Raw genomic sequence first — 27,244 nt, forward strand, 5'->3', positions numbered from 1 at the left:
GTTGAGGCTTAACACTAGTTCCACGCACGATGATCTCACGGGTGTCATTACTTTTAATTTACTTTGATAAAGAATTCCCGTATCTCTGTTTGGTTAGTACCTTTTAATTGGTTTTTCTGTCTGTATGTACTCAAGTACTTTCAGATCTTACTACGCCAAATGTACTTCAATTTCAATACACACATAATATATGGCTCCACAGTCCACGCGTTAAATTGTAAACTGTTTCAGAATCCTCTTCAAATAACCATAAATAAGTATATCATTACAATTGTGTAAATTTAAATTTAAATTTATCTGATAGTAACAATTATATACTGATATAATGATAACATAGTATCTAATTATATATTATTATATTATATTGAATAGTATATTTGGATGTTATATTCAACACTAATTAAATTTACTTATAGAATTAGAACAATAGTTATTGTTTATCGTAATATTATAATCGTCTGTATTGTTTGTAGGGTTCATTACGGATAACACCATAAAAAGATAAAACACAAAACAGCGACAGATACTCTTTTCAAAAAGTTGGACAGTCCGACATGTTTATTAATTATGGATATATTTTTTTACAATCCTTGTAAATAAATATATATTATAAATGTTTTCTTGGCATTTAATAATTGATGATATTATTTTTTTTTCAGTATACAAACTATATTGATTTAGGCATCACGCTTCAAATAAAAAGCAATTCGATAGTCCGTGATTTTATGTATAAAATAAACCTTTCAATATTATATTTCAACGTATGGAAGGTAAACATCAATATAAAAAATAATTTGAAAAAAAGGCTTTCAAAAATAAATTTTGTTATTATTGTGTTTACGTCGTAAGAACATCCAAAAAAATATTAATAATAATGCAATTTAAATTTGTTTTAACTGTATTTTTATTCTAACTAAATTACTAGAATTAAATACATCTCTTTGCGAATAAATTAATTCAAAACTTTTTTTTTACAAAAACGTTTACTTCAAATAAATGGCGTCTCATTTAGTTTTCTATAATATTATAAAACATAAATATCCTAAGAAATATATATAATAATATGAAAATAATCCAAAACCCGAATGTTTTATCTACCGGTTCTAAGAAAAAAAAAATGAGTCTATAATTTTAGAACGTGTATTGGTATAAGCTTATGTTTCTTATTAAAAATATTTTAACATCATTCTTGAAAGAATTTACTTTTTAATTTAATACCCAATGAGCCATTACATACCTATTACGTGTATATATTATATACATAAATGTATATAAAAGACCAACAAGGAAAATATTTTAATCTCAACATTTCAGCGTCTTCTTCTCTTATTTTTTTGCAAATTGTTACAATTGGTGTAATACCTATATTGTGTATACTGCACCTATACAACAAGTTAGCCATTCATTCGTTTACGCGTCGACGTGCCGGACGACTATATTATGTTCAGGTCCAAATTAACATTGGTTTAAAAAAGGATTTATCCTCCAGGATTCAAAATGTATAATGCGGCATCTTTCACATATTATTCTTATAGTATCATATATAGTATAAATGAAATATTTATTATAATAGCTCCTTGATTATTATAGATATAAAATATATATATATTATATTGATCCAGGGTGACTCTGATCCTTAATTCTGCTCCGACTATGTTCCCTATATATAACAACATAACTATACTGTCATAACTGCAGCGTGATAAGCTGTGCCTGTCGCGATTATTGATTGAGATGGACATGATTTTTCAGGAGACGTTGGATACCGGCGATGACGGAGAATGTAGTTCCGGCTCGCAGGACAACATCGAATACGTTCGCCGGAAACGCCGATTGCGCCGAAAGCAGAACAAACTTCCGTGGTCCGTGGTCAACCCAGACGAGAATTTCTACTTCAACTGGCTAATGGTGTTGACAGGCTGTACGCTGTACAACCTGTGGACGGCCATCGTGCGGCAAAGCTTGCCAGAGCTGCAGCGCATGGCTTCCCCTTGGTGGTCGGCCATGGACGCATTCAGCGACATCGTGTTCCTGTTGGATGTGGCTGTCCAGTTCCGGACCGGTTATCTGGAACAGGGTCTGATGGTGTACAACACAAGCAAGTTGGCCGGTCATTACATCCGGTCTCGGTCGTTCCTGTTCGATCTCATAGCACTCACACCTCTGGATCTGATACAGTTAAAAATCGGTGTGCACCCCATACTCCGGTTCCCTAGGTTCATTAAGGTAAGGCATTGTATACGTATTTATTTAAATATTATAATACATATATTAGTATTAGTTTCCAATGACACTTTGCCAATATACATAAAATTACCTATATATAAGTTCGGTACTCGTTTCCTACAAAGACATTATTATATTCATCGATTAGTGCAATTTACACCAAGTTGCAAGTTATATACTCATACTTATACTGTAACATTATAAAACAGTGCATTATTTTAATACTACACAAAATTTACATTTAATATCAATAATTATTATTCAAAATATCTTTATTCAGTGCGTATAAATTGTCCTTATCGCTTAGACTAGCCGTTTTTAAACGTCATAAATTAGTTTTTATATACAAACCAATGTTAGATATAAACATAAAGGTCTTAAACGGTTTTATATCTTATTTATTTTGGTATATATTTCCAAAAAGGTAGGTATAACTTTCTTTTCTATAAATATTAAGCAAAGATTTCATTTTTAAACTTGGTTACCTTTTAAAAGTATAACTCACCCAATTTTGATATATGTATTATAATACATGCATGCACAATAAGGGGATTATTTTTAAACAGAACGCTTCCATTCAAAATATTGTGTTTCCACGAAAAAATCTAACGTAGGTATTATTTTTTTTTTAACCTGGTTATTGGTATTTTTAAGTTATTTATTTTTGTATATTAATATTTTTTATGATGATTGATATTTTTAATTTTACGAGTATATTTAAGGATATTTCGACGAATATTCATATCAAATATGAAGCAGCGTTTTTTTATACATTTAAAGTTTAGACAAGAATTACGTATGAGTTGACAGTAGGTAATACTCCGCGATATCGTGCAACATTTCAACTACTCCTACAGCACTTGTCTAAACTTTAAATGTTTTTAAAAGATATCAAATTTTTAATTTAATATTCGTTAATTAAATACATCGACGTGATAAAAAAATTTATTTTTTATACTACAAACGACAATTCACGAAAATACTGATAAAAATATTATAAAACAAAAAGCTTAAAAATTGACGAATCTAATGTGAAAAACAAATTCCACAAAAACAATAGTTTATTATTTAATTTGAAAATTGTACGAAAATATAATAATAAAGTATAATGTACACACCTAATAAAATAATATAAAATTCTATTTGGGTGGAAATTATAAATTATTTAGGATTAAATTTAACTACGGTGTTTGTAAGAAAATTCTATTAGTTTTGTAAAAAAAAAAACACAGATTAGAAACTCGAAACCGATATAATTACACATTTTTTTTATATGTGGATTGTACAACGGACGTATTTAGAAAAATGGTTTTGTTTATAAAAACTTTAAAATCTCTTTAACAGGGAAGACACGTAAAACATTCGATTCGCCTATAATTTAATAAATTATAGGTACGTGATATTATTAATACAATAACTGGACAACGCACATGACGCATATAGTATAGGTATAGTCAGAAACCGTCTCATTTCACGTATTTATGCCAATTACATTTCATTGGATTTTTGTGTGTACTGTGTTTTGATTTGTGTCGATATGAGCTTTTATTATAAGACTAGTCACTCCTCAAAAAATTAGTTTACTAAACAAATTATAATTGAAGGAAATGTTCTCATTTAAAACAAAAAAGAGTAAATAAGTGATTTTTGTATCGTGACAAAACAATCCATAACAGCCGTAAAAATCTAAGCATATTTGAAAATATGATGTACTATAATATTAATATATTATATTATTTTAGTATAACACCTCTAAAAATTAAAATTTGAATAATCGTGTATACTTACACATGAATACAAACACATAAAAATGAGGGAATCGCGCTTAAAAAATTACCATATAAATAAATCGTGACTTTTTGTGCGTGAATGTCTCTCTTACGAACAAACCACATGTGTGACGGATGAGTAAGTTTTGTTCGATTATGATGGTGTTGTACGCGAATAGATAATTTCGCAAGAAACCTTATCCGATTCGACGACAGAGACCGATAATAAATGCCACATGTTTCATCCTATTTTTTTTCTAAACTTTTTCTTTTGTGAAAACGTGCACGTACATTAGTCAAATTGTTCAATATCGTACAAATATACCGTCAGCGAACAAATGACTATTCACTCGATAGTCGATATCCGATCCCAACGTATATATCTTATATAATATAACCTAACACCGCACACATGGTGGCTATGAAATATACACTGCACCTATATGTTTTTTTTTCATAAAACACCCAAAACGTTTTTTGACGTTTTTTTTTTTATCATTGTGGCCGTCAAAGAAAGTTGTTTCGGATTTTTCTCATTTTCGAAAAATACTAATGCACTCAGTACTGCGCATAGGTATGCACAGACATTGACATCAGTTTTGGTTAGTGTCGTTGGTGATGATAACAATAATACAGCCGGTTTATCTTATTACTTTTAAAATAAATGTTAATCCGAAACACCCTTCATTTCACCCTTAATAGTCTCACAACGAAATCTGGTTTTATACAAGAAACAAATTGATTAGGTAATTTTATAAAATATTTTTTATAGGATAATAGGGTGTCTATTCCAATTTCCAGGAGAAATATTCAAATACATAAGATAGGTACAACAGCATTATAAAAACTTATAAATAAAATAATATTATTAATATAATACAATATTACTTAATTAAGGTACTGGAAAAGAATTGATGGTTTTTCATTTATTCTTATAATCTTACATAAATTCCCATAGGTACTACTAATGAGCAGGCGTTAACTTAAATTTAACAAACTTAAAAAAATATAACAGTGATAATTAAAAACATATCATACATTATTAAGTAGGTAATACAAAGGAGAAAATTTTAATTCAGACTTTTTTTATAGCTAACCGTATTTTCTGAAGTTTTGAGATTTTTTGCATACTTTATTTTATATTATTATTCTTATTTTGTTTTCCCGTAATTTATTTCATTTATTCCTTTTATAATTCTCCATATTAGTAAAATTTTGTGTTTTTCAATCAAATTACTTTTTTTTACTTAATTTCTATATTTTTTTTTATCAATAAAATCAGTAAAACTATTTTTAGTTCACGAAATCAATTGTTTTCAATATTTCTATATATTGTACTACGAATCCATTTAATTTTCATCGGTTAGTTGAGTTTTGTCACATTCCATAAAATTTAAAAAAATATATAATATTATAATTTAATGTATAATACTATAATTAGGTATTTCATATTTGTACGACTCTATTGTGATTCTTTGTTTGCTAAAGATGAATTACAGTTACAGCAATACCATAATAATTGATACCACAGTCAATCAGCTTTCTCAAAAACAAATAAGATTGAGAATATATGTTTGATAAAATATGCTGTTACCATACCGATGCCTATACGAGTATAATGTCAAATGATATAATATTATGCGTATACTATATACTCGTATAATATAAATTATACTTACATCGACTACAAATGATTGTTTTTTTTTTGATCTCGAATTCGTAATGTTTTATATAAGTCTATCGTTTTGACCTTTAGGTTAAAAACATATTATTTTAGATCGGAATGTGGGAGTAGCTGATCTATTGGTTTTACAATAACTGTCGTTCTGTTTTTTTTTTTTTTTTGTTATTGTTGTTTTTTTACTCGGTTTATTTCTTCTGAAAACGCATTTTTGGGCGAAACGCCATACTACTATAATGTATCTCGATCAATCGTTTTGAAATTGAACACAGATTATAATAAAATACCTACTTAAGAAAGGTCATTGCTTGGTTTACCGGAAAATGACCCGGCTCGTTAAAATCCCGACCTGTTTGGGGTTTCATTGGGTTTTTTCAAATACATTTTCTAACCATCACAAAATTTGAAAAAAAAAAACTGTAAATAAAACATCCAAACAGATCGGAATTGTAATGAATCTGGATCATTTTCGATAAACCAAATACAGGAACGATTTTTGACCCGAATAAAAAAAAAGAAAATAATTAATGATAAATCATTCACACCACTCATTCAAAATAATAATACAATAATACTACAATGGCTGAGACTTCCAACGAATTGAGAGTGAACAACCAGTATCTGTATATTCTGTCAGAGGATTATAACCTTTTTTTTTTTTTTTGTTTAAATGATCAATCTTCGTCACCACATAAATATATGTAAATATATGGTATTGATCCCCTGGACTATCGTACCATGCATAAGAAGTGAAATTCTTTGGCTATAGATTATATTATTACTACTGATTGTTTACCTACTTTAAAGTAAACATTAGTTATGCCTAAGATAGTATTAACATTGATTTTGAAAATATTTTTTTAGTTTAAACTTTGAACTATAAGTAATAACATTTTTATAAAAATAATATTTTTTACAAATTATTGTCATTATTATTTTTAATTTTTGTATTTTTTTAATGAAATCATACATTTTTAAATTTATAATCCGAAGCAAAATATTTTTGTTAGAATTTTTTAACTAATGATGAATTAAAGTTATAACTTATGAGCATTTAAAAAAATAGACCAATATTTTAAATGATACTCCTGTATAACTCCACCTCGCTCATCTATAAGCGTTAAATACTTATAACTAGTTAATACATTTTCAAAAAAATTGAATTTGTTTGTTTTGTTGAACGTAATTCAAAATTTAATCATATTCAGACACTTAAAATATTCACAAAATATTTATATTACTATTTTTCATATGAACATGATGTAATTTTTGAAATATTTTAGGCCTTTTTAAGTTATTTATAGGCATTTTAAATAATTTAATTTTTTTAAGTTTTTTTTCCTTTAACTGATAATAAAAACAATTTCCAATGACGAAAACTTTAAAGTAACTCATAAGTTGTTGTTAAAAAAATTTAAAAATATAAGAGTACTATTTTGTTTTATAATTGACATCTGAAATTTAAATTTTAACTAAAAATTATGATATTTTCTTTAACAATTTAAGGTATTCAAAAAATATCAATCAGTTCACTAATTAAAATGATGTAATTCTATTACTAAAAATCTAGTTAATTTCATAACCTAACCTAAATCTAATATGTTTTATAATTGATTAAAACCATAATATTTGTATTGATTATTATCAATTAATAAAAAAATTATTTATTTAGTGTAAAAATCTCCTATTTCAAATGGTTTGTGTCCATAATATAGATACAACCGTATCAGGTAAAATAATTGATTTAATTTGCTTTTCTTATTATAAATGACTTTATATTATGATAGTAAAACTACAGGAGCTAAATTATTATTCGATATAAATTGAATAAAAAAATATTTACAATATTGTTTAGGTGTACTTATTTTAGGTATTTTTGTTGATATTACTATTTTTGTTTATATATACATAAACCAACTCGTTTAAATTATAAGTATTTGCATTTTCCGTATTTTTAAATGACTTTCAGATTGTCTAGACAAGATTAAAATTGAATAGAATAATGAATCCCGTTAACCTATCATTTATTCATTGAAATAAGATTTCTATGAAACTTTTTAAATTGTTTCTAAATAATATTTGTAAAATTCAATTTACGTGTTTTGTATTATAACAAACAGAAAATAAGCCACGGTGATGGTGGATACCTATAATTAAATACAAAACTGTACAAATAAATTGGAAATTGAATTTAAATTCAACTTACTTATTTAATACAATTTCTGAACAACGTTATCGATTTATAATTTTTTTTAAGTTTTTGTATTAGTCGATAAATATATCACTAAGTGATAAGTTAATTTATTATTTATTAATTTTCTAATTCACATAATAGGTATACTTTCATAGACAAATAAAATTTATATTATTGTAATATTTTGTAAATTATAATAATTTATAGTGTGTATTTAGGGGTTTTTGATTATTAGTCCACTCTATATCTTTAATTTAAATATAAAGGCCTAACCTAACCGTATTATTTATTAACTATATTTATCATTCATTATACATCGAAATAATGTCAAAACGTACATATTTTCTGAGCCGAGAATGAAAAATGTAATACTCGTATTAAGGATAAAGTGGTCTTAAAAGACCATTATAAGCAATAACGTTATTCGTGACAAAAATTAACGATTGAAAATCACTCTTATACTAATACAATATTTACATAATAAAATTAATCGAAACATAAAACGTTTTAACCGCAGTATTTAGCGTTAATAATAATATAATTCCGGGTGACAATTAAATTCAAAACGACACTTTTAGCGGAAAGGGGTAGTTTATTAATGGTATATTAATACCATATAGGTATCAGCTATATATATATATATATAAACTTGCTTGTGTATATCTATGTATGCGAAACGGAAGTTTATTGCAAATCGATCAGTGCGGGCAATTTAGTGCACTGTAATTATATATAATATCATAATTAAACAATGCGCGCAATAAATTTAATTATGCTAATCACAATCATTATTGCTATATTATTTGCGGTATCGTGACGAATTCCGGGATAGAGTATAGTGATAGATGCACGCGTCAAATCATCGTAACAAAATCGCCGTTCGTATTTTAATAAAATGTATTTTTATTCTCGTATACTAGACTCCTGTCAGCAATCCATATCCTTGTATAAACCGACTTTTTTTTATGTTTTATCCTTTGTTCGCTTTATAGTTTGGATAATAATAACATATATTTATATAATATTATATAACTTCAATGTCTATAATCATAAATAACTTCGTGTAAATGGAGTGGACCTTCTTGTAGACGAGGTTTGACGTCCCGTGATGGATATCGAACGTACACCGACAAATTTAACATTGCCGACATGTTTTTTGGTTACATTTGGACGATATTAATAGCGGCCGTTCTCCACACGGAGGGGCTTTCGTTTTTCCACGGGTAAACGCAGGACTACACGGACAGGAAAAAAACATAATCTAAAACGAGGTCGCCTCAAAGCGCGCGCGATCCTTTTTAGCTGATAAGGCACGTTTGCGGTTGGTTTGGTCGGCCCGTCGTCGTGTCATCGTCGTCGGGCCATAAAGTCTTTTGAACGACGAGCGTTATGCATTGTATAAAGCATATATATACTATTTGAACCCCGTCAATTGCTACCTACTTATTCCCAGCGCACGTACAATATTGTAACAGGCTCTCCTCGTGTGCCAATGACCGTAATTGGATCCGTGATAGTTCAGGGTGGGCATTCGTAATGTCCCGTTTGCCCGCATGTGTCGCTGTTGAACGTGAAAACCGCTTAACACTGTGTGCTACTCCGTATAATATGTATACAATATAATATATTATAATATAATGTATATTACACATATAAAGCGGCGGAATTCACCGATTATTACTACGTTATAGGTCAATATGTGTATAATATTATACGACCTAAGTTTAAACGCATCTATTTTTGAGTACGCAATAATAATAATGATAATATCGCGTACCTACCTAGGAACACGACCGATCGATCCGTGTCAAACTACTCGCTGCGGATTTCAGCAGGCAATCTAAAGAATTCGCATAGATAATGTATAATAAAACATCTGTAACCTATACGGTGAGTATACGCAATAAAAATACGTCCATATATAATAGTACGCCGAAAATCGCACAGTTAACGAACATAATATACGTATATGAAAACACAACGTTTATAAACGTTTATAATCGTTCTTATGAAAATTACTTAAATAAATCAGTAGTTTATATCTTATAGTACCTTTTAATTGCATTTCCGCAACCTCGTTCTTAGAGCATAATTTCTTGTAGTTACAACGCCCTTACAAATCGCAATCCCGTAATTCTCTCAATCCCATATAATACCCATCTAACATAGTTAGAGGTATTCATATAAATTATGGGTTTTCTGATTATTTTTTGTTTTATTACGTTTTGTGTTACAAAAATGGCATTAAATAGTTCAAAACTCGCGTGTAAGTATATACGGTCCTATAATTGCTTTACGACAATTAGTTTCGAACGATGTGCACGCGTGTTCAACACAATGCGAAAAACATTGTCTTGATCACAATCAATTATTATTGCATATGACGACTGTTTATGTTTCCAAAGATAATTTTATTTTATAAAAAATTACTTACATATTAGTCATAATATTTTATACAAGTACCTAAGTACGTAATAAGCCTACACTTCTTTTTAATACTAATTTGTTTAATTTCCAATAATATAACTTTTATAGATCATACATTGTAATATTATATTTTAGGATATTAGTGTGTATTTATATGTTCATTGTTCGCGATATATTTTTAAATGAAGATTACTCATTCTTTAACCATATATTGCATCCTAACACAAAAATGTTTATCGTGTACATAATATTACACATATTGTTTTTAAAAATATTTTTATCTTATGCAAACATTTTAATATTTAAACCTTTTTTTTCATTTAACTAAAAAATAATTATTTCAAACTTAAAAAAACACAAATTGATTAAATAGTTTTAAAAGTAATATGTGTGATAATGTGTGTATGATAAATATTATTGTATGAGAATTAAATTTGATGTTGAAGACTGTGCAATCTTCACGTAAAAAGGCACTATATGAACATACATTATACGGTTTTTATTAAATACTGAAATTATGTAATACACAGTAAAATAAATGGCTTTTAGGAGATATTCCTACTCCCGCTTAAAATTTTAAAATCTCCCTGCTAAAAGGTGCTATGAATATACAAACTGCTTAGAATTATGATATTTTATAATATCATAATATTCAAAATCAGAAATCTACAGTAATAATATCCATATATATGTTATTTTTACAATTATATACAATAAAGTTCAATTTTTTTATGTAGATTATGTTAAATGGTTTAAATTCTATATAGTTGATACGTAAATATATAGATAACTGATTGTTATTACACATTATACAACGACGAATTTAATATAAAATATTTTGTACCAACTATTCAACAATTGTTTATATGCTCTCGCAAAATATAGTACTCGTAGATTTATATTTAAAATGTGTATATATACTATAATATATACTTAGTAGTCAGTACACTTGGTCCTTATACCGATGATAATTCCACGCAACATCAATTTTGACTTGAGACATTAAGTTTATTACGATAACGCTAAAGCGATTATTCAATTATTACTATCAATGTGCCAAAAATGATGATTATTTAATATTTTTACATAGAAATATCGTTAATATAATTTGACTTTTATGCATTTTCATGACTATCAAAACATTTTTATAAATGAAACTGAAATGTATAGAAAACTAATATGATTTATGCTTAATAAAATAAGATAATAATAAAAATAATACAAATAATAGTAAAGTATGTTTTACAGTTGTAACTTTTAATTTTGCTTTATTATTTTACTATTTTAGTTACAATTAAAGTTATTTTCAATGGTAATACATGTCTGTGTTCAGCTAATATTGTTCGTTGATAAAATATTTTATGTAAAATGGGAATTTTATACAAATAAATCCATATTCATAATTTCTAAACCTTACTCTAATAAATGTATTCATATATGTTCTACCTTCTTCATAGATATTTACAAAAATACCCTTTTCATACAAAAGAAACTTAAAAAGTTAACTCACAATACTCTATATAGGTATTATATTTATTATAAATTGGACATAAATTATTCCTTTAAAGAGTGAAACAGTAAAGAAAAATTAATAACTGTGAAGAAATGTAAGAAATTATCACGATTTTTAACAAAATATTGATCGTTTTTGTGCAAAACCCACAAGGCCATTATCTTTACTCAGAATCACCTTTTAAATACAATAATTTATCAACCTTAAATAATATTTCACCTTCCTATAGATTGTGTCTATCATAAATCATTCATTTTTGTAATAATGTACCTAATTAATTCGTTTGTTATAAATTTAAATCGTCTACTTCTATGTTGAAATAGGTACTGTAAATATTATAATAATACATAAACATTTTAGTCATCAAATATATTAGCATCATCTAACCAGTCCATATAAAGTGTTATTCACAAATATTGTAGTATGTACAGCATGTTAAATCATACAATACTAATGTTGAAGCATTTTAGACAAATATTTAAAAAATATTAATTTATGTGAATGCACGTACCTTATATTAGTTACCAATATAATACATTCCTAAATTAAAAAATATTATATAAATAAGCTTTTAATTTTTTTTATTTATTATTTTTTATTCTATTCTTGTTATTACGTATTTATTATTAAATTAATGTTTTGTAGGTATTATTATTATAATCATTATATTATTTATATAGGTACCTATAGTACCTATGTCAAAATTGCAGGTTTGTCGTTAAAATTAATTAAGCCAATTTAATTATATAATATAGGTAATAGATACCTATAATTAATCCATGCTGACAGGTATTAATAGATTAATTGTATACATATTTTAAACTATTTAAATGTTAAATTTGTTTTAGAAGGTATACCTATGCATTGTATTCATATTGTTATATTAAATTCTAAATTATCGTCAAAAGCCCTTATTATACGATCAATATTTGACAATGTTAATTTTGTTATGATAGGTTGAAACTTGAAGTAGTAGCTACTAGACTATATAGGTATCCCTTATCCCCTACATTTTGTAGGTTTTCAGTATTAAATTTATCATACAAAATAAACATATTTACGTAAAAATAACATTGGTATTTTTTACTTTTATTACAAAATATCAAAATGTATAGGTACATATAACTTTCAATTTGATTATTTAAATATTATTAGAAAAAAAACGAATAAACTTTACACAATATTATAAATTATACAATATAATATCGAAAGTCTTTTTTTTTTTTGACTACTTGGAATGGTTTATTGTTATTTTACATTTATAAGCCATTGTCATCTAATTTTAATACGGTTCTGAGTGAAAATGTTTTTGCAGTATGCTAAATGTATTTGTGAAAATAATTGATATTTTGCATTGTTATATTATGTACTTACAGTACAATCTACATTAACTTTCTAGTTGAATACCCTACAAATGTTTAAAAACCACTCATTGTTAAATCAAAAGCTTTTTAGCATTACCCTCAAAATGTAAAATAAAATAATGATTTTCATGTTGTAAAATTGTATATAATATAATAGTAAGTAATCGAATTATACTTTCTATCATTGTTCTTTTATTTAAACTATGGAAAACTAAATCATAATTTCATTCAGGTATATAGGGTGTACGACTATTATTACATGGTGGAATCAAGAACGGTCTACCCAAATTTATGGAGAGTAATCAATCTGATTCACATTTTATTGATACTGGCCCATTGGTTCGGATGTTTTTATTATCTGTTATCCGAAGCGGAAGGATTCAAAGGCGATTGGGTGTACCCGTACAAGCCGGGTGACTACGCAACGTTGACCAGAAAATACTTGGGATCGTTGTACTGGTCAACGCTGACGCTAACTACAATCGGCGATCTACCCACACCAGAAACTAATGCCGAGTAAGTACCTACCTATAAATATTTACCATATCCATAGTTATATCTATTATATATCGTATTTATTAATACCACTTGGATGGTACTATAAATTCTAGTTGGAAACGTATACATACATTGTTGTTTTCAAATAAATCCAAACCGAAACATAAGCATTCTCATTAGATTCCTGTTTTTATTTTTACGTTTAGGTACGTTTTCACCATAGTAAGCTACTTGATTGGAGTCTTTATATTCGCCACTATCGTCGGTATGTTGTTTATGCGCTTGGGCAGTGTATAGAGAACGTTGTACGTCGACCCAAAGGTGTTTATTGATATCCTTATATTTTTCAGGGCAGGTGGGCAACGTGATAACGAATAGAAATGCAAACCGATTAGAGTTTGAACGGTTGTTGGATGGTGCCAAGCTATACATGCGACATCACAAGGTGCCGAGTGGCATGAAAAAAAGAGTGCTGAGATGGTACGACTACTCGTGGTCCAGGTGAATATATTGTATGTTGTGTACCCAACTAATTGAATTAGAAGGGCGGTTTCGAAATTCTATACACTCATCACATTTAGGTATAATGTGTATTATATGAAATATATAACTCTCGTCGGCTTGGCGCGCTGTCATATGTAACTCAATACATTCATTCGATCGAGCTATAACGCCCTTAAAACGTTTTATTCGAAATCCAGTCCCGCGTATACATTGGCACGTGTACAGATATGTCAAAATCAAATGATTGATTATTTCCTATTTCACGTTTTGCACACGCACGCGATAAGACTAAAAACATGTTTTTTTGTGCATGTTGCCGGTTTGTTGAAGGGGACGTATTCAAGGTGGCGGCGATATAAACACGGCGCTGGGTCTTCTTCCGGATAAATTGAAAACCGAACTGGCGTTGCACGTCAATCTGGCGGTTTTGAAAAAAGTAATTTCCAACTAAATCTTATAATAAAATAATATACATACTGAAAATAGGTACATATTTACATTATTATTGGTAATCTCATTTAGGTTACAATATTTCAAGAATGCCAACCAGAATTCTTACACGATTTAGTTCTCAAAATGAAAGCTTACATATTTACACCTGGGGATTTAATATGTCGGAAGGGAGAAGTGGCCAGAGAGATGTTCATCATAGCAGACGGAATTTTAGAAGTTATTAGGTTAGAATATATTTTACATTATATAATATATATGTATATATGTATACATATAAACAAAAAAAAATGATTTGAATATTTAAAAAATTATAATTGTGATTTATTTTGCTATATCGCATATACAGCAGTGAAACTGGACATGTTTTGACGATAATGAAAGCTGGTGATTTCTTTGGAGAAATAGGAATTCTCAACTTGGACGGATTTAATAAGTATGTATTTTATTAAATTTAATGACAGCATATCCACACTCAAATCATATACATATTATAAATATTTATTTATTATTTATTTTACGAACTGTAAAAATAATTGAGATATTAAATCTATATTGCACAATATTGTTATCTTTAATTTGGTAATTATATTTGATTATCAATATATTAAATATAAACCAAACATGTTATAAATTAACTCTTAGGAGGACTGCTGATGTTCGATCAGTTGGATATTCAGAGTTATTTAGTTTATCTCGTGAAGACGTTCTTGCCGCTATGAAAGACTACCCAGAAGCACAAGATATTCTTCAAACACTAGGCAGAAAGCGTCTGATGGAAGCAAGGAATGCAAATAAGATTGGTAGGTAATATTAATTGGCTTTTTTGTGGCATTTATGACATATTTATAAAAACTATTTGTGAACCATCAGTTGCAGATCGGATAAAATCTCGGGCTGAAGCTGCAGAAAATTGTAGTGGAATCGTGGAAAAAATTCGTTGTGATGTTAAAGGACTTCGAAATGCATTTTCAAAAGGACGACGTGGTACTAGGTGAGATAAACCTAATTTTAAATAATTTTAAATACATTATTAAAAACCATTTTATCATACTAATACAATTAGTTTCAAGTATAACAGCTTGAATTAAAATGTATTTAATATTTGAATTACTTCAAATAAATGTATACATATTTTTATAATTTATATGAAAGTGTTCAGTAAAGTAAATAGGTATAATTAATTTTAAATATTTTTAAAATTACATAAAACATTATTAAGTAATATCTATTGTAGTAGACTGAAGTCAACTTATAATGAAACTACACAAATAAAATAAAATAAATTGAAAGTGTATTTTTTTTAATTTGTATACATATAAAGTATTAGTTATAAGTAGGGTTAGGATGTTGATAATCAAAAAACACACAAAAATGCCCTAAAAAAAATGCAAAAATGTCCTAAAAACTTCAAAAAATTAACTTAAAAATGATCTAAAAAATCTAATTAAATAAGTGAAAAAAAATTTTATGTATAATAATTTTTATTAGAAATGTGGGTGTGATAATAAGGTTAGGTTATTTAAAATATGAATTATAATATTTATGTAATAATATATATTTTTTATTCCATACAATTAAAATAATATATTACTCGATAAGCGTGTATGATCGGCGCATGTCTGAAAGAGCACTTGTTTAATCAATGTATAACACTCAAGCAGTAAATCTTATCGGTACGCGTTAAATTTAATAACAACAAAAACTCTTCAATAATAGTATTAAAATTATTTTTTTGAATATTATACACATTTTCTAAATCTAAAATTTGAGAAAAATGTGCCCAGATTGTACTAAAACTACAAAAAATTACCCGAAATATGAAAAAATGACTTTAAAATGTTGAAAGATGACGTTAAAAACAAAAAAATGCAAAATTCATTAACATCCTAACTCTAGTTATAAGTATTATAACTTATACATGTATCATAATAATATCATGGAGACACATATTGATCTTTATAAATATATATATATATATATATATAATATAGTTATCTTTAAATTTTACAGAGCTGTAGTTGAAGAGAGCATGGAGTTGCAACCATTAACCAGTAGTGGTCGCAAATCAGAAAATACCAGTAGTAAAAGTATTTTAAGAAGAATGCCCCGGGTATGGAGCGATGAGTTAGCTTCAGGAACTGATCACAGTGATGAAGACCCGAGGCCGATATCACCGGGTATTCCAATACTAAATAAAGCTAAATCAGATAAAGAACCTAGGGCTAATGAGTTTAAGAAGTGTTTACTGTCACCACCACCTAGTATGTCAGAAACGGGTAGAAAAGAATCGATAAACCAAGAAGTAATCGGCGCCGGGCTTCCATTATTGCAGAGGCTATTGATTCTTAAACAAAAAAATGACCAAGAAATGGTGACACAAAATAAACCGAAGAAAGTCGATCTAGAATTGACTGAAAGTACACCTAAGGTAAAATCAAATGTGAAATTAAAAACTCCTAAAAAAGAAAATGCGAAAAGTATAAGCTTAAAGCAACGATTATCGGAGGTACACGCCAGGCAACGGAAGCCGACGACGAATACAAAATTGTGGACGCTTTTGAAAAAAGCAACGGTGCTTACTCCAAAAGCCAAGTTGCAAGACTTAAAAGCCGATAGTGAAGTCCTACGCGAAACGTCGTCTCTTCAATCAAACTTGAAATCCACCGCCGATGTTTCAAATATAAATAGTGGTGGTTGCGAAAACAAGTTTATTGTAATGTGCCAAAAATTAGATGACCAATATAAGCAGGGCTCATTGATTGCTCAAAACATATCGGCTCACAATAGTTTAAACAATAAATGTACTGAAAATAATATTAATAAGGAAAAATGTGATATTAGAATAGTGCATAGGCCAAAAGTGCTGCATTTAAATGGCACGAAAAGATGTTACAAATCGATCAACGATCTGTCGCCGGAGTATTCCGGTTTGTCATTCGTTAAGAAATTGAAGATATTAAACGAACGTCAAAAGCTAGCGGAACTGGAAGAGAAGGCGTTTTTGAGAAGTTCCAGCCTGGATTCATCTGATTGCAGGACTTTGGACGTTTCGTATGGCAACCAGTTAACACGGAGTCACTCAGAAGCGGTTGCCTTGGAGGTGGTACTAAGAAACCGAAATTCGCGAAAACCAGAATCGTTGAGCTGCAGCACATCACCAGCAGACGAATGTAACGAAACTGCTGAACGAATACGACTTAAGAATATACTTAAGAAATTATCATCAAACTGTTTCGGTAACGAAAAAGTGAACCAATTGATGAATTCACAGACCATAGAAGGATACGCTGCCAGACACTCCAAAATGACTAGAAACGTTACGTTCAACCAACGTCGCACAATAGAATCATCGCCAGATTCTTGTACCTCCTTGTTTATGTTTCCCGACAACATACCCTCACAGTGTAAAAACCCCGATCTTATACCTATAAAATCTATTGATTTGTCTCATAAGACTGACTTAATAGAGTCTTCCCAAAAAACTTCAAAGCATACAAAACTGTCCAAACGAATGTCTACCAACACTGTACAGTACGTGTCGAGTCAGCCAGATATTCGACAAAACTGTTACGATGAAATATTGAATGGTGTGAAAACAATAGTCGAGAAATGTTTAGTAAGTACAATAATATTATATAATTTTTTTTTTTTTAATATAGACAAATCATTTTATATGTGTATATTATTCTTTACATTCTTTTTATTAATCTATTTATCTAAAAATTATTAAGATACATTTTTTTACCTGATAAATATCTTTTAAATTATTATTTACCTATAACATTTACCCGATTGGATAAGATGACTACTTTTACGACTAATGTCGTTAAAATTGATTTATTTACTTACTTTTACTGCTTGCATACTTAAATTACTTTAATACATTATGTTTAATATTAAATAATATTATTTTCAGAATGATATTGAAGGAAAATATCGTGATAAAATAGATGAACTCGAATCTGAAATTAACAAACGAGATTATACAATAAGCACACTTTGTGAACAATTCAATCAGGTAACTTCTTATTTTTACATTCCTAGATAATTATATTTTAAAATCAATTCGTGGATATTTAGAAACTGTGTGATCAACCTATTGACGAAGGTAAATTAGGATCATTACTTGATAATTATTCAAAAAATATAGAAGAAGACGAAGAAAATCCATTTATAGTGAGTTTTATTATAATACACAGTGTAAAAGAAAGAATACTGACAAATATAATATTAGTTAGCTTAATATTTAATAATAGTTATTTTTCTAATCAACATTTAAAAAATAAAATTGTTTTGAATACATAAGTATTAAGGCTATTAATGAGTTATTAATCTAAACATTTTTCTTTAAATATTGATTAAAATAAAATTAATTATCTACATAATTCGTTGTATTTGCCAATATTCTCTGTTACACTCTGTATAATGTTCTTACAGTCATGAAATTAATTGTAATGAATTTCAGAGAAATGATTCTGTGGATACAGTCATGTGTCCAAAAATATCTTCTTTAAACAGTTTATCGCCATTTGGAATGGACGATCCTAGGTATTACAACCCAAATTCTAACAGCCCAGCGTTGTTATCTAGTAAATCTTGGGAAGACCGATCGGAAGAAGAGAAAATGGAACTCCGAGACCTACCCAATTCGATTATTCCAGAACCGTCGTGGCAACATGACGAGACCAGAATTGATATGAATTTTACGGACGACGAAGAAGAGGAGTTTCCACCCAGATGGGAGAACTGGGAAGCAGAAATGTTAGTGGGACACACTAGCCACAACGACCTCCACGCTGGCCCAGGGCTTTTGAGCAGAAGATCTTTGGACGAAAATAGTATGATCATACACAGAGGACTTCAGGGAAGGAGAAGGTGTTTGTCGATAGATAACATGCCGTTTTCCAATTCAATACTAAGAAATTTTGGACAATACGTCCGTTTGGGGGGCAGTTCATCACAAACACCTTCACCTGACATACTTCCAACTATATCTAAGAGTTGTTTTTCGTTGGTATCGCAACCCGAAACTTAAAATAAAATTTTACTGATTATTATTATTACTATTATTAAATACTGTTATAAAAATTATTATTATTATTATTATTATTAATATTGTTGTTGTTGTTGTTGTTGTTGTTGTTGTTGTTTTGGTTAATACGAAATTTTACCAAAACAGGATAGTTGCATGGTCTTATCATGACTATATTATAATTGTTCATACCTTAATATTTTAGTAACAAACGAATTTATTTTTAAGTTCTTGGAACAGAATGTTACAGTTTCAAATTTGCCATTCTAGCATTGTGCTACGTACCATAAACATTTGCCGTCAAATATGTTAAAAATAGGGACCAATAATTCAGTTTTAAACAGATTTCCGTTATAATTATTGACATAGAAATGCATATTTTTCTACCGATACCTTAATTACTACTTATTAAGTAGGTAAATATTAATTGTTTATAATAATATGTTTTTTATTAGTATTTATTTAAAGTCTATTAAAGTGTTAAGACAAGTTATATTTTACGCAAACGTATAAAATAATTGGTTAGGTAGGAAATGGCAATAAATATTTTTTTTAGAATGTATTTCGGATTCATTGATGATTAAAGTCTGGTGTTCACATTGTGAATAGTTATAAAATAATCTAAAATATTATTTCGAAATAATAATTAATTGAAACAAATTATTTTACATTGTGTAATTATTTTTTTAGTAAGGTTAAGTTATATGAAACGTACAAACATTTAATTTCAAAACAAACCGTGTATCTTATATACACAAGTATTCCATATATTAGTTGAAAATCGTGATTCGCAGCATAAAAAAGCACAAACTATTTAAAAAATATCTTCGGTTTGTTAGGATTATTTTTATCCCCACACAAAACATACTTGTTTTTACAATTTTTATATTTATTTTGATGTTTAATCAGAACAGAGTAATTGGATTTTAAAACACAACATTATTGTTTTTTTATTATTTCGCTAAATTATTTGGTATTCATGAACAAGTTCGTATGGAAAAATATACGATATTACTATGCAACTACTCTAATCCTGTTATATATTGCATTACGCTTGAGGCTTGACCTAATGTTTGTTATTATGTATGAAAATTAATAATATCCATATGCATCGATGCTTTTCCTCGTAAAATAATTCATTTTTGGTCACAACAACAAAAAAAATCTAAATATTATATTATATTTTGTATTCGTAATACAAAACGAAAACAGTTATTAAAGCGATGGTCAGATCAGAATAGTCATCTGTCGCTAAAACAAACGTCCACATCTCGATAACTCCAATGTAGATTGGTATTTGATAATTTTTCCACACCTTACCACGTATATTTACTGAAGGTTTTCTCTCCGATATTACTTATTGTCTTGTTATAATAGTATATGTAATAAGTTTACTTAGGCTAACTTAATTCTGGTCGTACTAGTACAATTAGTTATTTGTTAGTATAAAACAAAATGTCATACTTTTTGTAGTTTTTATAAAAAAAATTAATTTATAGTCTTTAGCAAAATTATACAACTTTGAATGAAACTAATAAGTTCAGGTCATTATACAATGACCAAATTTAAAATATAAAATGCTATTAATCAATGGTGTTGTAAAATTGTAATTATATCTATAGGGACCAGTGCAATATTCAAACTTAATAAACAGTTAAAACTTAAATTATTTATTACTAAATTTTTTCATGAATAATATATTTCTGCTCAAAATCAGAAATTATTAAATATTTTTATATTATTTAGCCATTGTATACTAGTTTCTTTTGAACATCTGCTTAAAATGTATTTCATACTTCTTAAGTATTGTAAGTTAAATTTTTTATAATTTACAAAAAAATTTTTTTAATTTTAATTGTATATAGATGTGTTCAATTTAATAACTTTTAAAATCAATAAAATTGTATTATTGTTATAATATTTCTTATCGGAGAGAAAATATTTTAAGTGTCGAGGAAAGAAAAGTAATTAATTTATTTGTATTTAATTTTACTATATAAATTATAATATGTTTTGTACATAATTTATAATACGTAATTATAAAGTAATGTATTTATATTATAAATAGTTTGATAGAAATTTTTTGTACAGAATTGTAATTTTTTTTATTTATAATTTATTCAAAGTTAATTATATCTATAAAAGGCATTGTTATAAATCTTGTTCAATCCTTACTTTAATAAAGCTTTCGGCTTTGAAAAATAGGTGTTTAGGCGTTTGGCCACACAAAATCACATGTCTCAAAGTATTGTTATGTCAATTTATATTTTGATAAATATATTATGTACATTAAATAATACCATTAGTTTACATACGAGTATGGTTTACTGGAATTGAAGTCTATTAAACATTAAACAATTGTCCAGATTAAGTTATTGTATATGGTGTACTTGGTGTACAAACAACTAAATTTATTTCAATTCGCAAAATGAGAGTAACTAAAAGACTATACCGGCAAAAATTAATTCCGACCATGTTAAAGTAAAATAAAAAAATACCCCCCAAACAATTTTGATTGCGTTTTTAATTAATATAATTTTACTCAGAATATATTATGAAGATCGCTGTTGCTTCCATAATATTATTATGTACCAACACAAGCTACACATAAAAATCGTCAATTGACACCTTCGAAGTGAATAGAATAGCTGCAGTAATTATTTTTAATGTCATTAGCATTGATAGCCAATTAAGAAGATATTATATATTATTATGTATAATATACACAGGGCCAGATTAACATAGGTGCAAATGGGACTTTTGCTCCAGGCTTTCAATATTCATATTATAGTAAGTATTATACATGAATTAATATAATATGTTATGTTGCTTTAACAAATCTTTATTGATAAGAAGTACCGAATACGAATTGCTCTAGGGCGGCTCTAAATATACATATATTTAGTGTTACATAGAAATGTATAATAACTAATAAAACGTAACTAAGGTACTTCTTGTTACTAATAAAAAAAACATATTGTTGTACTATAATTATAACCTATCTAATGATGTTTAGTTTCATTAAATTATAAATATTAAAATGAAATAATTTTTTAAAACCAACTTAATGATAGTCAATAATATTTTAATAAGTCCCAGATGTTAATTCTCTAAAATTATGCATTTATGATCTGTTACCTTTTGAAAAAAATAATCTTAAAACAGACCCTTACATTTTTTAAATGCATGTACATGCAGTTACTAACGAGTATGGTTACTATTTATAATATCTGTTATAGTGGTCGATATAATGAAAAAATATTTATTTTAAACAATATCTGTTTAATATTAACCTATTAAGAAATAATGCTCAAATAATTATCTAGAAATTTTAACGTAGATATTAATATTAACAAAAATTGGAAATAAAATGTATTTGTTATTGTGATATACGAGCTAAAAAATAAGCTATAACAACATTGCAGTTAGACATGTCAGCACAGTTTCTACGTATTATACTCGACTAAAATTATGATAAAATAACTATCACCCCTAGTACCGAGCATTTGGATATTCTAGTTTTCTATTAACAAATATATCGATATATTCCGATGTTCGTATGTCTTTTAAATCGCATAATGTGGGCCAATGCATTATTGCAATGGTGACCAGAGTATATAACAAGTCTGTCATAAAGTACTAGACTATAATATACAGTCAACAGGCGTGAAAAGAAATCAACAAAGTTCTCGAAGAACATTTAAATATTATATAGGTAATTTATATATTATAAAATTATATCGAAGATAAATTTAATATTATCGTAATCAAAGCTGAAAGTATACGGGTTTTCTTTTTAAATTTCATAAAACCAAATTAAAAACATCTAGAAACAGTAAATAAATAATCTAAATCTAAATTACTCTAGATATACTATTCTAGGAGAAAATTATTTTCTAAAACATAACAATAAATTTTTTTCTAAACTAACTAAAAAAAAATGAAGTAATCTAAAACGCTTTTGATACTTAATCACTACATTTTAGTAATATATCCATGCAATTTTAAATTTAAACAAATAAAAATAAACACTATAATTTCCATTAAACACAAGTAGGAACTTGTATATTTGTATATTAGGTGAATAAGTATAATCGTCCTAATTTTTAAAATAAATTCAAAATGTCCATAGTCAAAGTATCCTTCCTGTTAAGTATTTACAGTTTAAAACTTTTCAAAACTAAAAAAGAAAATTAGGTATACTACACAACATACTATGCATTATGCATAGGTACTTTAAAACTGTCGTTTCTACATGAGTGACTTTATTTGTTCACATGTATAGTGAGAGGTATTATGTGTGCCGTATAATTGTTAAAACAATAGCTGCGAGTTACGCGTCATTGTAATATTTTATACATACATACTTTTAAATTTTTAATATTTTTTTATTTTTTACTTTAATATTTATTTGATTATTTAATATTCATTAAATAGGAACACTTTTTTTATGAACTCGTTTAAAATATTATTTTTATTGTAAATGAACTAATTATGTTGTTAATATCTATGATTGTCCCTTGATAAACCTATAGCCCAGCCTTAAGCAGTGGATAATAATTGTATTATATTTGTAAAATGCTTGTTAAGTATAAAATTATCAGTAATACAATGCTAAAAAATGTTGTGTATAAACATCTATTTCACGTAGGTGACAGTAGTAAAAACATTTTAATAAAGTTAAAAAAATGGTTGCTTGATATGAACCTTAAATATATTTATAATAGTTTAGTACAATATACGGTTAACACTAAAACACTGTTTTTTATATTGTTAAAGTTAAAAAATGACTAGTCCAACGACGAAACGTGATGTTTAAACCGGTAGAGTGCGTGCAGAGTATTGTTGTACGGAATCAGTACAACGGTGTTTACAGAACAGCTATCGACGGCGCTCTCACATGTGATGTTTCTTTACAAACAACGCGTATATATAATCACGATCTACTCGTTATCGTCGGGGACTGGGCACGGCGCCGAACGACAAATCGGCCATATGGCTACCTCGGCGTTAACGGCGATCTTGGACGGTTCCGTGATGGGGGTGGGTATACCCTATCATTGATCACAACCACCACCACCGTCGTCCAAATGATTGCACGCGTCGAGTCATACGCACACACACACACACCATGCCCACAAAAAATTATAAAAAAAATTCAACGTGACCTGTTGTACATGTCATGTTGAGTACCAAAATCGGTCCCATTAACTGCTCGCCTTGACCCACGCACACACACACACACACACGTGTTTCCGATCTCTATACATCGTATCATGTCGTCGTAGTGCATGTTTTGTGTGGGGTATGCCTGCGGGGGATCGATTTCGAACGTTCGCCGCCGTTTATTAAACCCTATCCGTCCCCGACAAAAATTTTTTATTTTTTGGAATTGTAAACAAATATTAAAACGGTATTTCATTTAAACAACAATAAAAATGAGCACCAAATTTCACTGACAATTATTAAAAACATTAAAAAAAAAAGAAGAAAAAAATTGAAACTTCATTATATCTATTGTATACAATACATTAGTATACATTATACTCGTATTAAAATTATAGTAAAATATATATTTTTATAAATTATTAAATTCTATGTTCATATTATTTACTCTAAAATTAATTTAGTGGATTTAAAAGGCATACGATATTATAGTTCTCCGAGTTATCTCAATGAGACCCAGTAATCTACAAAAAGATTTTTAAAATACATAACTTAAAAACACCTTAATATCCATGTTGTAATATTGTATCCGTCCGTTTTGGTTACCAGTACATAGTACGATTATGTTAGTTGGAAATACATTTAACTAGTATTTTATCAATGAAAAAAATATTCGAATAATTAAATAATTTATGATGGCTTTATTCAAATTAAATCCATATTAATCAATATTGGAAATTATCAAAACATGAGTATTTAATATTTATAATAGATTCATATTAGCCGATATTAAAAAGTAAGTACCAAAAATGAAAGAATACAAATAACAAAATTATTTTAAAATTGTATAAGGTATTAATGTTTTATAGGGTTAAATTAAAATATACATTTGGAAACCGGAAAATAGGAATTTAAAACGCTCATGCGGTGAGATTTCCTTATTTGTTTTTAATTCCTAAACATCACTTAAAAAAAATGTACTACCGATCAAATATGTTGAAATAGAAAATATTCGTGTAATATCTGACTAAGTCTGTTTATTTTCAGTATTGTTTTAAAGAACACACATCGAATAATTTACTCGATTCTCTTGACGGTTTCTCTTTATTGAGTTAAAAACCTTTTAACGTCTCATTATTTTTTACTACGATAAGTACAACATTAAGTAAACCTTGTACTAAATTTTATAGATTTTTTGGACAATGAAAACTAAGAATAATGATTTATTTGTCCTGATCCAAAAATATTATTCGCGGGACTTGAAACTTTTACGTATATTAATATTTAATTAATACATTTTATTTATAAATACGACGATATTTTCGAGACATTAAAATTAATTTTACACTATTGCCTATTTATACTGCGAACCAATTATTATCGTTCTACAGACTACAGTTCGTAACAATGGGACATTGACTCATAAAGTAAATAATATAATATTATTATGTTAATATATACTATTAATTGTAATATATAAAGATTAATAGTATCATTAATTATAAATACTAGTATTAGTAGTATTTATAAATTATAATCAATGATGATATTATGATAAATTCAGTTTTCGGCAAAAATAAATTGAACCTACTGTATTATTATTATTAAATAGGACGCCATGTCGCCATGCCATACCCACATGTGTTGTCTCTGTCTTGCTAACGTCCATCATAACAAATTTGAGTTCAGCAGACACATTTTGTGACGTAAGTTTTAATATTAGTGTAAACTTACGATTTACCTATTATCAGATTTCAAAGTGAAATATAGAAAATTACTTATGCTTAAAGTGAGTCATGAACATTTCAAAGTTATAATATTTTACATACCTATAACTCACTTAAAAATGATAATATCAATAAAAGCATTTGTAATTTTCTAGATAATATTCTTACCTTTAAATTTGATGATAGGTAAATTTACTCTGATATTGAGCTAACATCACAAAATGTGTTTTGCTGAACGCAAATTTGTTATGACGTACGTTAGTAAGACAGAGACAACACGTCAACACGTGTGTAACCATAGTATATTAAATATTTTATAAAAATTATGTAAAAACCCAAATCCTCTATGCCAGCTCAATATCATAATTTGGATAATATTACTTCATAATAAACATCATTGTTCATTACACAAATATATTACATTTTATAATATTACCGTACAATAATGAACCACTGATCGATCAATTTGTTTCCATGTCTACATACATATTTTATACGTGTAGATTGTAGGGTAGGTATTAATATTATACTCATCTCAATAGTTGAAATATAATTACGAAGGCTTATGATGTAAGGTAATCAGTATAATTTGCCAAAATTGTATTCCTCCCTTTCACAAATATTGTCGGATTGTTGGTACGATTTAAAAAATGTATAAAAAAAATAAATTAAGAATGTATGGTATGTAAC

General features: G+C 27.7%; 1 protein-coding gene across 2 annotated transcripts in view; it reads left to right on the top strand.

Annotated features, from left to right (window-relative positions):
• The window catches only part of LOC113558531 (cyclic nucleotide-gated cation channel beta-1-like), an 84,045-nt gene extending 62,735 nt beyond the window's left edge, over positions 1-21,310 (top strand). For both annotated transcript variants that reach the window (XM_026964015.1, XM_026964016.1), the window contains exons 4-16: positions 1,753-2,226; positions 13,407-13,690; positions 13,879-13,937; positions 14,023-14,173; positions 14,507-14,612; positions 14,699-14,853; positions 14,976-15,062; positions 15,272-15,429; positions 15,500-15,620; positions 16,640-18,245; positions 18,546-18,647; positions 18,710-18,805; positions 19,095-21,310. In XM_026964015.1, coding sequence (XP_026819816.1) covers positions 1,753-2,226; positions 13,407-13,690; positions 13,879-13,937; positions 14,023-14,173; positions 14,507-14,612; positions 14,699-14,853; positions 14,976-15,062; positions 15,272-15,429; positions 15,500-15,620; positions 16,640-18,245; positions 18,546-18,647; positions 18,710-18,805; positions 19,095-19,664 — 3,969 coding nt within the window. In that variant the 3' untranslated portion in view covers positions 19,665-21,310. The remainder of the gene's footprint in view (positions 1-1,752; positions 2,227-13,406; positions 13,691-13,878; positions 13,938-14,022; positions 14,174-14,506; positions 14,613-14,698; positions 14,854-14,975; positions 15,063-15,271; positions 15,430-15,499; positions 15,621-16,639; positions 18,246-18,545; positions 18,648-18,709; positions 18,806-19,094) is intronic.
• Positions 21,311-27,244: the final 5,934 nt, after the last annotated feature.

This window comes from Rhopalosiphum maidis, chromosome 4 (genome assembly GCF_003676215.2).
Source record: "Rhopalosiphum maidis isolate BTI-1 chromosome 4, ASM367621v3, whole genome shotgun sequence".
NCBI lineage: Eukaryota > Metazoa > Arthropoda > Insecta > Hemiptera > Aphididae > Rhopalosiphum > Rhopalosiphum maidis.